Genomic DNA, 16,987 nt, shown 5'->3' with positions numbered 1-16,987 from the left:
TTTTACGGTGGCCGGAGTGCAAATCCTGCCACCAACCGCCAAATCAAAAGTAACCCAACTGCAGGAGGACATCTGCAGACACAGTTGGACAATCCCAAGCCAGCCACCTTAACGACGAAGCCAACACTAGGCTTCCAAATCTAATGAGCTGAGATGAAAAAAACATTGTAACTGATCATTATTGTTATTATCTTTTTTATTTCGTACATTGCTCGATGAGAATTTTGTATGTTGCTAAAGGTATACAAGACTGAGAAATCAAAATGGTCAACTTTATGATACCTACTGGTGTGGTATTAAACACAATAAAACATTCTGTCCAACTAAAACACATCCAGATATGCAGCAACACCATCATCGCTATTACTCTTCTCTGCTATTCATCGGCTTCTGCACAATTGAAAACTCCCAGTAAACACGGAAAATGTCTGCTAATAGGGGGTTACAGTTACCACCCATTGAAATACCCTTTATTTGTTGAAACCTAATCCCACAAAAACAGACAAGTATTAAAAACAATAAAATTGACAGCATTCTTAAACGTCTTTTGGTGAAATAAATGAAAACCCATACATTATTTATTTGAAATGAATGACCTCTCAAGCCTGATTCGTAAAAACTTATTAAAAGAGCTAAAAACCTTATCACTGACACTGAAGAGTGCTCGTGCTGTTTGGGTGTTTGGCTTGGGCAGTTGACATGCAAGTCGTCATAACGGTCCTCACTATAGTATTGTTTCCACACCTGTCAGAGCACTGTGGTCTAATATACACAGAAAGGCACTTTTTTAAAGTCGAGTGCTGTTTTCCAGTGTGAGTAATTGATTGTGTGAGGAGGGAAGGAGTGGTTGGAGAGTGGGGGAAGTTGGTTGAGGACAGAGGGGGTTGGAGGAGTATCGTGGTCAAGGCAGGGCAGGAGCGTGGTGCCATCGGACCTCACCCCTTATATAGGGAAGAGGAGGAGGAGGAGTAGCAGAAGAAGTAGTAATAAATTATCATGCAGAGGAGGAGTATTTATGTCGCATATAAAGTTTTGGTGACTGTACCAATATTGTTAATATTACCATGAATTTCTTATTGCTTTTAACTATCCACTTCTGCAATAAATGGCCTTTCTGTTTACTTTCAAGTCCTCATGATGTTTTTCTTATTCCTTTTTGACTTGTCTGGTAAAGAAAAGCCCTGGATAGAACCTGCACAGCTTAATGAAGCGGACCGTGACTCGCTGGCTCTGCTGACGACAATTTTTGACTTTGCGGCCCGTGGAATCTGCAGGGATGGTTCAGGCATTGCTGAAATGCAGGAACTTATAAAACTCATACTGCAGGTTTTTGGATTTTTTTTTCTTTCTTGCATTTCACTCATTTCTCTTTATTCCTAATTTTGTTTTGCATTTTGATTACCATTTCTCATCGCCTCGCACTGCCTCTGTCATCGTCCTGCCAGAACTTTTTTTTCCTTCTCCCTGTCCCTTCCATGTGTTTCCAACCCTGCTGTGTGCTTTCTGCCCTCACCATGCAGTTTATGTGACCCCTATCCCTCTATCATAGATTTTCCAATCCACCCTCTCCTCAGTTTGTCTGATCCCTCCTCTGTGGTTTTCTGTTCTCACCATGTTTTGCATCCACCCTTCTTTGATTTTAGTACTAAATGCCTCGGTTCTTGCTGTGATTCCCTTTAACTCCTTTTATTTTGTACCCAACTTTTTATTGGGGGGGGGGGGGTGTTGGTAGAAGGAGAAGGGAGGAATACATCCCCGTCCCCATCCCTTTTCTTTTTTTCTTTTTTATTGTTTCTTTGGACACCCATCCCTTATCACTTCTCAGAAAGCTTTTTCTTTCTTTACTTCCTTTTTGCACACATATTACATTTATTGCTTGCTTGCATGCGTGCGTGTGTATAATATGTATATATATATATATATATATATATATATATATATATATATATATATATATATATATATATATATATATATATATATATATATATATATATATATATATATATATATATATATATATATATATATATATATATACAGTGGGGAGAACAAGTATTTGATACACTGCCGATTTTGCAGGTTTTCCCACTTCCAAAGCACGTAGAGGTCTGTAATTTTTATAATCGGTACACTTCAACTGTGAAAGACAGAATCTAAAACAAAAATCCTGAAAATCACATTGTATGATTTTAAAATAATTAATTTGCATTTTATTGCATGAAATAAGTATTTGATCACCTACCAACCAGTAAGAATTCCGGCTCTCACAGACCTGTTAATTTTGTCTTTAAGAAGCCCTCCCATTCTCCACTCATTACCTGTATTAACTGCACCTGTTTGAACTCATTATCTGCATAAAAGACAGCTGTCCACATTCAATCAATCAGACTCCAACCTCTCCACAATGGGCAAGACCAGAGAGCTGTCAAAGGACATCAGGGACAAAATTGTAGACTTGCACAAGGCTGGGATGGGCGACAGGACAATCGGCAAGCAGCTTGGTGAGAAGGCAACAACTGTTGGCACAATTATTAGAAAATGAAAGAAGTTCAAGATAACAGTCAATCTCCCTCGGTCTGGGGCTCCATGCAAGATCTCACATCGTGGAGCCTCAATGATCATGAGAAAGGTGAGGGATCAGCCCAGAACTACACGGCAGGACCTGGTCAATGACCTGAAGAGAGCTGGGACCACAGTATCAAAATAAACCATCAGTAACACACTACGCCGTCATGGATTAAAATCCTGTACCGCACGCAAGGTACCTCTGCTCAAGCCAGCGCATTTCCAGGCCTGTCTGAAGTTTGCCAATGACCATCTGGATGATCCAGAGGAGGAATGGGAGAAGGTCATGTGGTCTGATGAGACCAAAATAGAGCTTTTTGGTTTAAACTCCACTCGCCATGTTTGGAGGAAGAAGAAGGATGAGTACAACCCCAAGAACACCATCCCAACCATGAAGCATGGAGGTGGAAATATCATAATTTGGGGATGCTTTTCTATAAAGGGGACAGGACGACTGCACCGTATTGAGGGGAGGATGGATGGGGCCATGTATCACGAGATCTTGGCCAGCAACTTCCTTCGCTCAACAAGAGCATTGAAGATGGGGCGTGGCTGGGTCTTCCAACATGACAACGACCCAAAACACAGCCAGGGAAACTAAGGAGTGGCTCCGTAAGAAGCATCTCAAGGTCCTGGAGTGGCCTCGCCAGTCTCCAGACCTGAACCCAATAGAAAATCTTTGGAGGGAGCTGAAAGTCTGTGTTACCCAGCGACAGCCCCGAAACCTGAAGGATCTGGAGAAGATCTGCATGGAGGAGTGGGCCAAAATCCCTGCTGCAGTCTGTGCAAACCTGGTTAAGAACTACAGGAAACGTCTGATCTCTGTAATTGCAAACAAAGGTTTCTGTACCAAATATTAAATTCTGTTTGTCTGATGTATCAAATACTTATTTCATGCAATAAAATGCAAATTAATTATTTAAAAATCACACAATGTGATTTTCAAGATTTTTATTTTAGATTCCGTCTTTCACAGTTGAAGTGTACCTATGATAAAAATTACAGACCTCAATGTGCTTTGTAAGTGGGAAAACCTTCAAAATCGGTAGTGTATCAAATACTTGTTCTCCCCACTGTATATGTATGTATGTATGTATGTATATATATATATATATATATATATATATATATATATATATATATATATATATATATATATATATATATATATATATATATATATATATATATTGGGGCAGTCCAAAAAAGTTGAAAAAAATGGAATGTTGCTCCACAAGCTTAAAATTATTCTAATATGATCCAATAACGTGCATAATTTTTTTTTAGCATGATCGGAGGTGATTTAGAGGTCACTGCATATGACAACTTTTAGTCTCATGACTTGAATAAATTAGGGTATGGTCAGGTACGATTACGGGTACTTCTGGATGTCCGAGGTGTAAATGGAGTGCATTTTCGAACTCTATGGGGTCGATTTACTCTAAGAAATGACTGCACTGACATTGAATTCACTACCATTTCAAAAATATGACTTATAACAAGATTTATCATGATGAGTTGAGTTACTAATCCTACTCATTTCGATATTTTCTAATCTATAATTAATTTGTTGTCCGTCTTAACATTTCTTGGAGTAAATCAACCCCACTGAGTTCAAAAATGCAGTCCATTTTCACTTAGGAAGTTCAGGAGTGAAAGGATTCGCATCTCACCATACCCTAATTTAATATAACTAGTACGTGCCCATAAAAAATAAAAAAATAATAATAATAAATAAATAAACTACACAGGCCGTTTCTTCGCTCTCACGTGCCCGTACGTGCGTGACCCGGAAGTTCGATATTATTCGCAATTTATTTTTAATACCCAATTATTCAATTAGCGCCAACGTATTTTACCTTTTCGCAATGTCGTGGCAAGGAAAAACAAAAAGAGAAGAGAAGAGAGAGAAAAAATTTACTTCCTGGTTCGGAGCATACCAGCACTCTGATGTTGCCGAAATTTATACACTGTCTAATATGAAAACGATCATAACTTGGGCCATTCTGTTTATCTATAAATGCGCATAAGAAATCGAGAAATTATTAGAATACATGAAGTCATCACTCTCCGGAAGCCCGTACGTTGTAACCCGTAATGGGGAACGTGGCTGTGCTTCCCTTCCCCATCGGCCACGCCCATGCAACAACGTGTCTTCCCATTGGTTGGTAAATAAATGGCCATAACTTGGGAACCACTTGTCCGATTAATATCAAACCTTGAAAAGGCACATCCTCAGGTCCCCAGCAATATACCTGGCAAGTTTCAATGAGATCGGACCAGAGGTTGTCGAGAAACAGCGGACACGCACGCACGCACGCACACGCACACGCACACGCACACGCACACGCGCACGCGCACACACACACACACACACACACACACTGCTGGAATTATAGATAGATAATAACTAAATAAAGAACTAACATTTTTCGTGAATCATTGAATCTAAAACACTGGATGTTGGGCCGGCTAGAAATAAGTTCAGGTGGGAGTGGGGACAACAATGGAGGCGGAGATGATAGTGGTATTTGGTAAATGAGACGAAATATTCTAATAGTTTGTAATTCCATTAATTGAAAAATTAGGGTATGGTCAGATACGATTACATGTACTTCTGGACTTTCAAGGTGAAAAAGGACTGCATTTTCGAACTCAGTAGGGTCGATTTAATCTAAGAAATGTTTAGACGGGCAACAGATTATTTATAGATTAGAAAATATCGAAATGAGTAGGATTAGTTACTCAACTCCAGTAATGATAAATCTTGTTTTAGGTCATATTTTCGAAATGGTAGTGAATTCAATGTCGTTGCAGTCATTTCTTAGAGTAAATCGCCCCCATAGAGTTCGAAAATGCCCTCAGTTTCCACCTCGGACATCCAGAAGTACCCGTAATCGTACCTGACCATACCCTAATTTAACCAACTCATGAAACTAAAAGTCATCATATGGATCGACCTCCAAATCACCTCCGATCAACTTAAATTTTTTTATGCGCGTTATTGAATCATAGTGGAATAATTTAAGGCTTGTGGAGACAACATCTGAATTGTTTTCTTTTATTTATTTTTTCTGTTTTTGGACCACCCTAATATATATGTATATATATATATATATATATATATATATATATATATATATATATATATATATATATTTTTAATGTAATGTGTTTTTTTCATTCTACAAATACAAATATCCATGTTTATTCCCTGCTTCTTTTTTGTCACTCATCTTTATTTACACTTCACTTGCAATGTTTGCAGCAGAACTTCTGCACATCTATGGATCGCCTGCGCTTTTTGGTTTATCTGTGGGCGCGACCAAGAGGCTCACTATTCCCAGCAGCTCATGCTCGGGCCTTATTTGTGGGAGGAAAGATCCTTGCCTTGTCTTTGAATGACACTACTTCAGATTTGATGATCATGTCGGGTCAGCTATAACTTTTCTCATGATTTCTCCTTTTTCCCATTTAATATTATTTCAAATTGTTGTACATGTGTTTTGTACGTGCGCGAGATTACCTCTCTGGCCTTCCAGCCAAAGAAAGCAACTAAGAAAAGCTGCACAAGGTAAGCCCTTTGCTGTTTCAAGCCCTCTCCAGGTTTCTCCACTGCTTCAGACCTTTAGAAGTAGCACACACATGAGAATCCCAACACTACACTCCCCCCATCAGCTGCCGGATCAGTTTCATTGCATGTGGACGAGTCGTCAGCGACAGTGTAGACAAACGCATACCACATGCAATGCCGATAGCACTTGACATATAAATATCAAAGGCCCAATCCCATGTCTCACCCATAATTGGAGGGAACAACTAATAACGTAATTAATTATCTCCAGCTATGGCTATGACGTTTTATAATAACTCTCTGACTTTCTTGCCAAAGGAAGTTACACAAGGTAAGCTCTTTATGGGTGAGACGTGATTGGGCCTTCAATGTTTTTATGTGGACTGCCATCGGCAATGCATGTGGTACATGTGGAACATGTTTGGCAGCCTTGGTGTGGTGTGTGTTTCTGTATATGCTGTCACTGACAACTCACCAATTAGCAATGAAATTGGTCCAACGGCTGATATGGGCTTTTGGGATTTCTCATGCATATGCTACTTTTAAAATCTGCAGCTGTGGAGAAACTCGTGTAGGATTCAAAACACGGCAAAGATCTTACCTTGTGTAGCTTTTCTTGGCTGCTTTATGCAGCTTTCTTTGCTGAGAAGGGAATAGGTGTGTGTGTGTGTGTGTGTGTGTGTGTGTGTGTGTGTGTGTGTGTGTGTGTGTGTGTGTGTGTGTGTGTGTGTGTGTGTGTGTGTGTGTGTGTGTGTGTTGCTTGTTTGACCCCAAAAAAAGCTTTGAAACTTTTTATGCCTCCGCTGATGAAGTTGCTTTGGGCATTATGTATTCGGGTTGTCCATCCATCTGTCCGTATGTCTGTCCGTCTGTCATTGCTAATTTAATGACGTCATCGGTTATGTGATTCGGCAGCCATATATATTTTTTTAACATGAAAGCCTTCAATAATAATGTGAGTTGAGGCATATCTGGCGACGTCAGAGTGCCATTCTAGTTTTTTAATTCTTGACCGATAATAACAGAGTACTGTATTTTCAGAATGTAATACACATTTCTTTTCACATTTTTTTATTTTTTAAATCGAGAAGTTGGGCTGCATATGGAACATGGTAACGAATCTAAATGAGTTTTTTGCAGGCAGTCCAGAACATCATTTGTGGTACATGCTATGAACGATAATGCATACTCACTAGAAATTGTGGGGGGGGGGAGTTACAAATGAAGTCGCTACAACCTTCAACGTATGACCCTTTGTCCCACTGGCGAGTTTGGTTGAGACGGGGTAACTAACGACCAAATGCATCACATTCAGACATACATGAAATTTCATATTTTAGAACGATTTCTCTCATGAGTTATTTGGTGAGTTTTTAAATTGGCCTTACAAAATCAAAACGGTCCCGACCCTCTTTAAGCACAGCACTAAGTGTCAGTACTTGATCGTAAACAGACTTCGTATTTGATTTAATGGTGTATTTTTAAATTGGTCTTTTAAAAGTCTTTAAGTACACGCAGCAAAGAAACGTCACAATGGGTTTTTAAGAACGTTTATTTGCTGGCCCGATTGCGAGTTCACTTTAGCGCTTGATATGTTTGCAATTGTTGATTTAATGAATACTCTCGCATTCTTGTCAAAGGGTTACTTTGACTGCAGTATTGCAAACGTATATGTGCCTATTATACATGGTTAAAAACAAAACAAAACATTTCAGAAATTTCATAACCTGCAACTTGGGGATCTGTATTATATTCAGAAAATTATGGTATTTCAACACTGTATTGAAAATAGGGTCTTAGTCATGGATCACCCTGTTTATGTACATGCATGTATATATACATACAGTGGGGAGAACAAGTATTTGATACACTGCCGATTTTGCAGGTTTCCCACTTACAAAGCACGTAGAGGTCTGTAATTTTTATCAGAGGTACACTTCAACTGTGAAAGACGGAATCTAAAACAAAAATCCTGAAAATCACATTGTATGATTTTTAAATAATTAATTTGCATTTTATTGCATGAAATAAGTATTTGATCACTGACCAACCAGTAAGAATTCTGGCTCTCACAGACCTGTAAGTTTTGTCTTTAAGAAGCCCTCCCATTCTCCACTCATTACCGGTATTAACCGCACCTGTTTGAACTCGTTATCTGCATAAAAGACAGCTGTCCACACTCAATCAATCAGACTCCAACATCTCCACAATGAGCAAGATCAGAGAGCTGTCTAAGGACATCAGGGACAAAATTGTAGACTTGCACAAGGCTGGGATGGGCTACAGGACAATAGGCAAGCAGCTTCGTGAGAAGGCAACAACTGTTGGCGCAATTATTAGAAAATGGAAGAAGTTCAAGATAACAGTCAATCTCCCTCGGTCTGGGGCTCCATGCAAGATCTCACCTCATGGAGCCTCAATGATCATGAGAAAGGTGAGGGATCAGCCCAGAACTACACGGCAGGACCTGGTCAATGACCTGAAGAGAGCTGGGACCACAGTATCAAAGAAAACCATAAGTAACACACTACGCCGTCATGGATTAAAATCCTGCAGCGCACGCAAGGTCCCTCTGCTCAAGCCAGCACATGTTCAGGCCTGTCTGAAGTTTGCCAATGATCATCTGGATGATCCATAGGAGGAATGGAAGAAGGTCATGTGGTCTGATGAGACCAAAATAGAGCTTTTTGGTTTAAACTGCACTTGCCGTGTTTGGAGGAAGAAGAAGGATGAGTACAACCCCAAGAACACCATCCCAACCGTGAAGCATGGAGGTGGAAACATCATTCTTTGGGGATGTTTTTCTGCAAAGGGGACAGGACGACAGTACCGTATTGAGTGGAGGATGGATGGGTCCATGTATCGTGAGATCTTGGCTGACCACCTCCTTCCCTCAACAAGAGCATTGAAGATGGGGCGTGGCTGGGTCTTCCAGCATGACAACGACCTGAAACACACAGCCAGGGCAACTAAGGAGTGGCTCCGTAAGAAGCATCTCAAGGTCCTGGAGTGGCCTAGCCAGTCTCCAGACCTGAACCCAATAGAAAATCTTTGGAGGGAGCTGAAAGTCTGTGTTGCCCAGCAACAGCCATGAAACCTGAAGGATCTGAGGAAGATCTGTATGGAGGAGTGGGCCAAAATCCCTGCTGCAGTCTATGCAAACCTGGTTGAGAACTACAGGAAACGTCTGATCTCTGTAATTGCAAACAAAGGTTTCTGTGCCAAATATTAAGTTCTGTTTTTCTGATGTATCAAATACTTATTTCATGCAATAAAATGCAAATTAATTATTTAAAAATCATACAATGTGATTTTCAGGATTTTTGTTTCAGATTCCGTCTTTCACAGTTGAAGTGGACCTATGATAAAAATTACTGACCTCTACGTGCTTTGTAATTGGAAAACCTGCAAAATCTGCAGTGTATCAAATACTTGTTCAACCCACTGTATATATATATATATATATATATATATATATATATATATATATATATATATATATATATATATATATATATATATATATATATATATATATATATATATATATATACACATACACGTATATATTGTGTGTGTGGATAATTGTTTTTTTTTTCCTGTTCTGTAGTCATTTCATTTGTTTCTTACATGTTATTTTTCTCATTTCTTTGGCCAGTATTGCTCGTCCTTCTTGGAGCCATGAACAGTTCGCTGGAATCCATCCGTGTGGCCACCATTCCTGCTCTCACTGCCTTGGCAACACATGACTTGCCACAGAATTTGAAGGAACTCGTATCTCTTCTTATGGATGCTCACAGAGATATTCAAATGGATGGCCAGCAGGTTGTGCAGGTACCGGCTGAGTAAAGGAAGAGAAAGGGAGGTTTTGGCTTTGGAGGGGATGGTGGCATGATGGGATGAGAAACAGTGGGATGGAAGAGGCTCAAGTGTAACTTATCATGTCACTCAGTTGATTTTAACTTGTCCAGGTGGTGAATATCAAACTCAGCATAACTTTTCTTGAGTTTATGATACTCGGACACCCGCTCCCTATGGGAGCAACGGTGGGGTGGGGATGGGGGGGTTGGCAGTGGTTTTTTTTTTTGGGGGGGGGGAGGAAACTGCATGTACGTGTGGACGGCGGTTTGTTAATATCCTTATTGTTTAATGGCCACAATTATTCCCACGTTATTGTAGGGTTGGCTCTGGGAAGCTTGACCCAAGTCTTTCACGAACCGGATTTCCAAGCCTGACATTTGACTAAGATTAAGGCAGGAATTTGTAATTTGTTCAGGGTGCCAACGATGGCTCACCTACTGTTTGTGAAGGACACCAACGAATGCTGGCAGACGTGACGCCAGCTTAACATCCATCCGAGAAATGGCACACATTGATGGATCACCCTGCCTATGAAATGACGGGATGACAGCTGAGTCAGGATTCAAACCCAGGAAAGATAGCTTAGAGAAGAGTGTGCATAGCTCGAGGCCATCCTGCCAGCCACCATCTTAAAATTGACCAATTAATTTTTCTTTAGAATAATTTTGACAAAAAATATAACATGGATGACATTGAAACTGGAGTCAGGATTGGAGGAAGATGTATCAACAACCTAAGGTATGCTGATGATACCATTCTGTTTGTAGAAAGTAAAGAGCACTTGATGAAACTGCTGCAAACAGTGAAGAAGGGAAGTGAAAAGGCTGGTCTTTATTTAAACCTAAAAAATATTAAATTCTTGTTAATTGAGAAGGGGTGTGTTCCATTAGTAATCGGCTTGTAGAGCGGTCACCAAGTGGCTTGCTTGAATATTTAATGAGATGTTAGATCAGGTCATTGAAAGGATCAGACCATACATGACAACATGTTAAATCAGGTTAATATAATGTGTTATTTAATCATTCTCCGAATGACAGAGATTTGGAAACTGTGCCTCACCATTCTAAATTCCCAAAAATATAATTTCCTTCCATAAGGGTGTCAGGGGCAGGGAGAAGGGGGGGGGCGTGGGGGGATTATCGCACATCACACAAACCTCTTGAGAGTGGAAGGGCTGTCTCTGGTTCCTCTCCAGACTCACTGGAATCACAGGCCGTCGCACACAAATAACTTTGAGTCGCGGCGGGTCTCTAATCGACCGCGAATGCCATTAACTTGACCACATGACTTGGGGTCCTCTGTGTAACAACCGTTTACCTCGGGACACATGACCTCCTTTCTGGAGATCGCGCCCTCAGTACGTACTTGCGTTACTCAGATTACTTACTGGATGAGATGCAGCCGAGCAGAGCTGCCAAGTATGTACCGGATATGAAACAGAATCTTGTGGAATAATGGTTTGAGGTGAAATAGCGGGTGAGAATTGGCATGTGTACTGCAAAGGATCCACGTTGTTTTGGTGCGCTAAGGCACGGGAGGCGCTCGCAGCGCGAATGCTCAGTTTCTTGTCGTGTTTTCTGATATGTTTGCTGGCTTGCTTGCATGTTTCGTGTGAGAGAAAGGGGTGAAGAAGAAAAAGAGTGGAAGCACTGTGAGGTTTAAAGGTTAAAGAGATATGAGATCTTACTAGAAGAGTCCCACGCAGCACATCTTTCTCCTTACCCACCAGACATAGAAAGGACTAATTAATACACATACTACTGAAATATCTGCCTTGGGATCGATGTATGTTGTGTGCCATTTCCTCGGAGGCATGCGGTTTTACAGATCTGCAACACTATTGTACACCTCAACATCGAGTTTGTGCAACGTGCAACCTCCCACCCCCCAGGGATGGGGGAAGTTAATTCACTACAACCTCCATCGTGTGACCTTTAGTCCTCCTGTCAAGTTTGATTGCACTTGGATAAGTAACTCCTGAATGTATCATGGTCAAAAAAAAAAGTCAGACAGTCAAACAGACAGACACCAAATTGTGTATTTTAGTGAGATTAATATTGGTATAAGAAAGAAAATCGATCATGTAATAGCAGGCATTGATGCCACATCTGATTGATCACTCCATTTTTCGTGTTCATGTGACAGAACTATATGTATTTAGAAAGATCGGTCATCCACACTCACATTTGCTCTTTTATAAAATATGATTTTTGGTATAAAAGTAATGCCCCTTATTTTATTTCTCACTGAATTTGATTCCAATTACAGGGAATATGCATACACACGTGGCAAATACGAAGTTATTATTCCACATAGTCTCCGTAAACTGCAATGCACTTCAACAAGCGCATCAATCCGACTACTTTGAGGCTTGACATTGATATCTGTTTCCCCACTTTTGAAACCTTTTGCTCAACGTCTGACGGTGCTAACTTCAATGGCAGAGTCGCCATACACGTTCTTTAAACGTCTATGAATATCCACTGAAGGAATCTCTTGCACAGTAAGAAATTCAATAACTGTTCTCTGCTTCGTACACATATCTGGTGGGGTAGCCATTTTGAAAGCATGGTGTGATGTTGTCACGTGACCGATCACAGTGCCGCTCCACTTAAAATGGGTGGGAGATACAATCGTTTCATTGCGGCCTCGCGTAGTTTTCCTTTTATGCTTTGGTTACGAACTGAAAAATAAAAGGAATTGCATTTGTACTGACCCTTGTATGATGGCTCATTTTATCAACAGGAAACTACATCGATTATTTTAATGTCATACCAATCATGTGTCGTGCGACCCTCTTTTAAGCAGATATTAACCTTTACCTCTACTGAGTGAGACGTGTTTTCAAAGTGTATTTTTGTACGGATGTTGATTATTCTGTCCACTTAACATTTATCTGTTTATTTCGTCTCGCTTTATTCCAAAGTTCTCATTAAAATAGTTTACTATATTAGTGTGGGCTTGTGCAGTAAATTTGTATCGAATCTTCAGTTTTGCCGGTATCGTGATGTTAATGTTATTTTTCCAATACTGGTGTTGCTAAGAACTTTTTCAAATCCTTGTGACCATTGCACACTGCACTTTGATGGTGTTGTGTTGCTACTTTGAGAATGTACACATGCGTGCACTCGTACAAACATACGTACATATGTACACTCGTACACACATGTCAGTTAAACAAATTTCAAAGCTCCTATTATCATTATTATTTTTTCTTTTCCATGCTCTGCAGATCATGGGTCAGGTCTTCAAATCTCGGTCCTCTGTCGCTGCCAGCTCCCTCTTCATTCTGTTGGATTGCCTTTCTGCAGATGATTGTCCACCACATGTGGCTCATGCTGCCTTGTGCTGCCTCACTGAGATCGATGGTCCGGTATGTGGATTCATTTTCAACGATTATTTGACGAATTCAATTTGTTCATGTTATTGGCAGCAAATCGCAAAAGTACAATTTTTTTTTTGTCCTATAAAGCTCCATCATTGCCACCAACAAATAGCAATTCATTATCAAATGTATAATTGATTTAAACAACAGATATCAAACACTATTTACCTTCAGCAGTGGAATGGTGTGAGCTTACAGGCCTGTGATCCTTCGGATCCATGTTCTGAACATAGTTAATTATTGGATAACTACACAATGCTGTCCAATGCACCCAGACTCGAGGGGGCATCTATTATGTATAAAGCCCTTGTGGATATTGTAAGAAGAACAGATGTCATTGGCCTCAATGTTGAAGTTGTGGCCTTCTGGCCCTTCCTCCTCCTGCCCTTCATGAAGGACATGCATGCCATTCCCCTTCCCAGTTCAACATGTGTGATCATTTAAAATGTTTGCATTTCTTTTGTTTGCATTATTTTAAAATTCTTATTTATATTCTTATTTTTGTTTACCTCATCAACAACAACAAGTAGGATTGCGCCCAACATTTTTGTTTCCACCGCAGGTTATTTTGTCGAAACTTTTGCCAGTTTTGGAGCGGCTGCTACATAGCCTGGTGCCTGTGAATCATAACTCTGAGGCCACAACCATTGTTGGATTCTCCAGTGCTGAAGCTGAACTCCTGAGTCAGGCAATCAGCAAGTTTAATTCTTCCTCGGCGCAACTGTTGGCAACTGAGCCTCGTGCCATGGCAATCTTACTGCTTGCCATAAAGGCTCCTGGTTGGGTGACTTTACCACTCCGCGGCCAACCCCGACTCCAAACTATTGCATTGAGATTGGTGAGAGCATGTTTACCAAATTAAATGCCTTCCTTCATGGGCTTTATTTATAAAAGCTGAAAGATGTGGTTACTTTTTATTTGATTATTTATTCTCTACAACTTTGAGGCTTGTGGAAGAGTGAGGTGATGGTACAAACGCAACAAGCTGATAGTGGGCCACTGGTGGGGGCCAAAGTTGCATGCAACAAGCAAGGCAATGAACCAGCAGAAAAACGAGAGAGACAGAGACAGACATATGGCGGCAACATCGTAACCTGCAAGTAAGAGGGTTGATTTAGGTTAGGTAGGGTTCAGGGGTGGACTGAGTAGTTGGGCATTCAGGCACCGACCGAGGACCTGGGCCATCAAAGGGCCCGTGCTCAAAAAGAAATCCCATTCCCTTCACAAAGCTGGTCTATTTTGACAGGTGGCAAGAAATACGCCATTACTGAAAAAGATGCATCTGAAAGCTCTTATGGAGTTTGCGAAAACACATCTTGATGTTACTGCAGTCATGTGGAGAAACGTTTTGAGGTCAGACGAGGCAAAAATTGAACTTTTTGGCTGAAATGAAAATCGTCATGTCTGGTGCAAGCCAAATACTGCACATCACCCATTCAACACCATTCCCTACTGTTAAGCATGATGGCGGTAGCATCATGTTGTGGGGCTGCTTTTCATTTGCAGGGACTGGCAAGCTTGTCAGGATAGAAGGGACAAAGGACAGAGCAAAGTACAGGAGAATCCTTGATGAAAACCTGCTTGAGTCGGCCATTAATCTGAAACTGGGAAGGAGATTCACATTTCAGCAGGACAATGATCTGAAGCACAAAGTTAAAGCCACACTGGAGTGGCTGAATAAGTAGACAAGCCGGTAAGCGGACATGGGTAGTCGACTACCCAATAGAACCTGACGCGATGGGCCCGTTCGATGGGGGAATGACGTGAGGATTAAGCACAAGAAAATTCATGATTCAAGCTTCAAGGGTGAATGCTGCAGATTGTTTTTTCGTTAAAATACCCCCACATTTCGAGGTTTTTCGGCCGTTGCTCAGCAACGGAGGGGTCTATAGCAACGGTTCTTTCTCACACATAACTAGGACATACCATGAACCTACCATACCAGTTTCATGTATATCTGACTCTGTCTCTGAGATATAACGAACTTAGTTTTTTAATTGTTTTCGAACAGGGTTCATTCAAAGTCTATCTTCTCCGACAGTTTTCATAGGATCCGGCTGGAATTTTTTGACAATATGGCTGAATGTACTGCCCACAGTCGCTCGTGGCCCGATTTTTGATTTTCGAAAAAATAAATTTTTATGATTTTTCAAAAATTTCAAAGTCCCGTTGCGAGGCAACGGTGGTGTCCATAGCAGCAGTTTTCATTTGCAAACAACTAGGTCATGGTATGAACCTACCAACCAAGTTTCATTGAAATCGCCATTGTATTAACGGAGCACTGGACCGAACAGACAGACAGACAAACATATCGACGGAAATACTGATAATAAGGGTAGATCAAATTTCAAATTTTTAATTTTTTTATTTTTTATTTTTCGACTGGATTGACTACCCAAAAATAAATGTTCTTGAGTGGCCCACTCCATGTCCTGACTTGAACTCAATTGAACATTTACAGCGAGACTTGAAGATTGTCGTCCATCAACAATCCCCATCAAACTTGGCAGAACTAGAGCAATTTTCACGTGAAGAATGGGCAAAGATTTCACCATCTCACTGTACAAAGCTGGGAGAGACCTACCCACAAAGACTCATAGCAGTCATTGCTGTAAAAGGTACTTCCACCAGGTAGTGACCTCAGGGGCTGAATACTTTTGCAACCATTGAATTTTGATTTGGACAAGTTTTTTTGCAGGTGTTCCTGACATGTAACCTCCTTTAACTATAACAGTGCTTTGTTTGATCTCTCTTCGGTTGTGAATCAAAAAAGTTCATTTGGAAAATTTGTTTCTACATAATTCATCTGAATGTGAGATTATTGGTAGGGGTTGTGAATACCTTTGCAGGCCACTGTATATTGTCCAAGAAGAGTGTGTAGAGGGAGCACACTTACTTTTAAGTTGTCTCCTGTGTTGTTGTTTGTCTTTCGGCTGCTCCCGTTGGGGGTCGCCACATCGGATCATCCGTTATGATCCGCATACTGATTTGGCATAGGTTTTACGCCGGATGCCCTTCCTGACGCAACCCTGGTCGCCTCTTACGACACAGGGATAAGGATTGGGTTTCGCCATGATTCCGGGCTGCCCTACACCCTCTCATAGCGCGGTCCAGTGCAGAGCCCCCATCCTCAAGCGATCCTCCAACCCAAGCCTCCGAGTAGCCAGATTACAGGCGCACGCCACTACGCCCGGTATTAAGTTGTCTCCTCTGGGTTCAATATTTAAGCTGAATATATATTCAGATTGGTGCTTCGCAGTAAGGGTGTTGTATCACAAAGTTTTGGATGTTCAGCTAATGACCCATCTACTATATCATTCGTTGGATATTGAAGATAGTGTCCTTCGGCAAAGAGTTAGTGAGTTATCACTTGCACTTTGGCCAAATTTCAATGATCTCTTTGAATTGTTGTCGCACTCATTTTTCTGAAAATGCAAAAATAATCAAAATTAAATATCCCAACCCAAGGCTGTTGGTACAACAAACAGGACATCACACTTCTTGTTTCTCTTGCCGAAGGAGAGGGCATTGCATTTTGGTCCGTTTGTTACTTGGCGAAATCTTCGATTTTGTCAAGTATGTTGGTCTGTTCCGTTTGG

At 40.8% G+C, this 16,987-nt stretch overlaps 1 protein-coding gene across 3 annotated transcripts in view; it reads left to right on the top strand.

Annotated features, from left to right (window-relative positions):
* The window catches only part of HEATR1 (HEAT repeat containing 1), a 160,368-nt gene that overhangs the window by 82,339 nt on the left and 61,042 nt on the right, over nucleotides 1–16,987 (top strand). For 2 of the 3 annotated variants that reach the window (XM_085851860.1, XM_085851858.1), the window contains exons 19-23: nucleotides 1,175–1,326; nucleotides 5,837–6,002; nucleotides 9,801–9,976; nucleotides 13,236–13,376; nucleotides 13,951–14,226. In XM_085851860.1, the coding sequence (XP_085707986.1) occupies nucleotides 1,175–1,326; nucleotides 5,837–6,002; nucleotides 9,801–9,976; nucleotides 13,236–13,376; nucleotides 13,951–14,226 (911 nt within the window). The remainder of the gene's footprint in view (nucleotides 1–1,174; nucleotides 1,327–5,836; nucleotides 6,003–9,800; nucleotides 9,977–13,235; nucleotides 13,377–13,950; nucleotides 14,227–16,987) is intronic. The other variant, XM_085851861.1, reaches the window with a different exon arrangement.

Source organism: Eptatretus burgeri, chromosome 13 (assembly GCF_056783735.1).
Source record: "Eptatretus burgeri isolate ZD-2024b chromosome 13, Ebu_testis_v1, whole genome shotgun sequence".
Lineage (NCBI taxonomy): Eukaryota > Metazoa > Chordata > Myxini > Myxiniformes > Myxinidae > Eptatretus > Eptatretus burgeri.
Note: the sequence above shows the minus strand (reverse complement) of the source record. Positions and strands in the feature narration are given on the sequence as shown.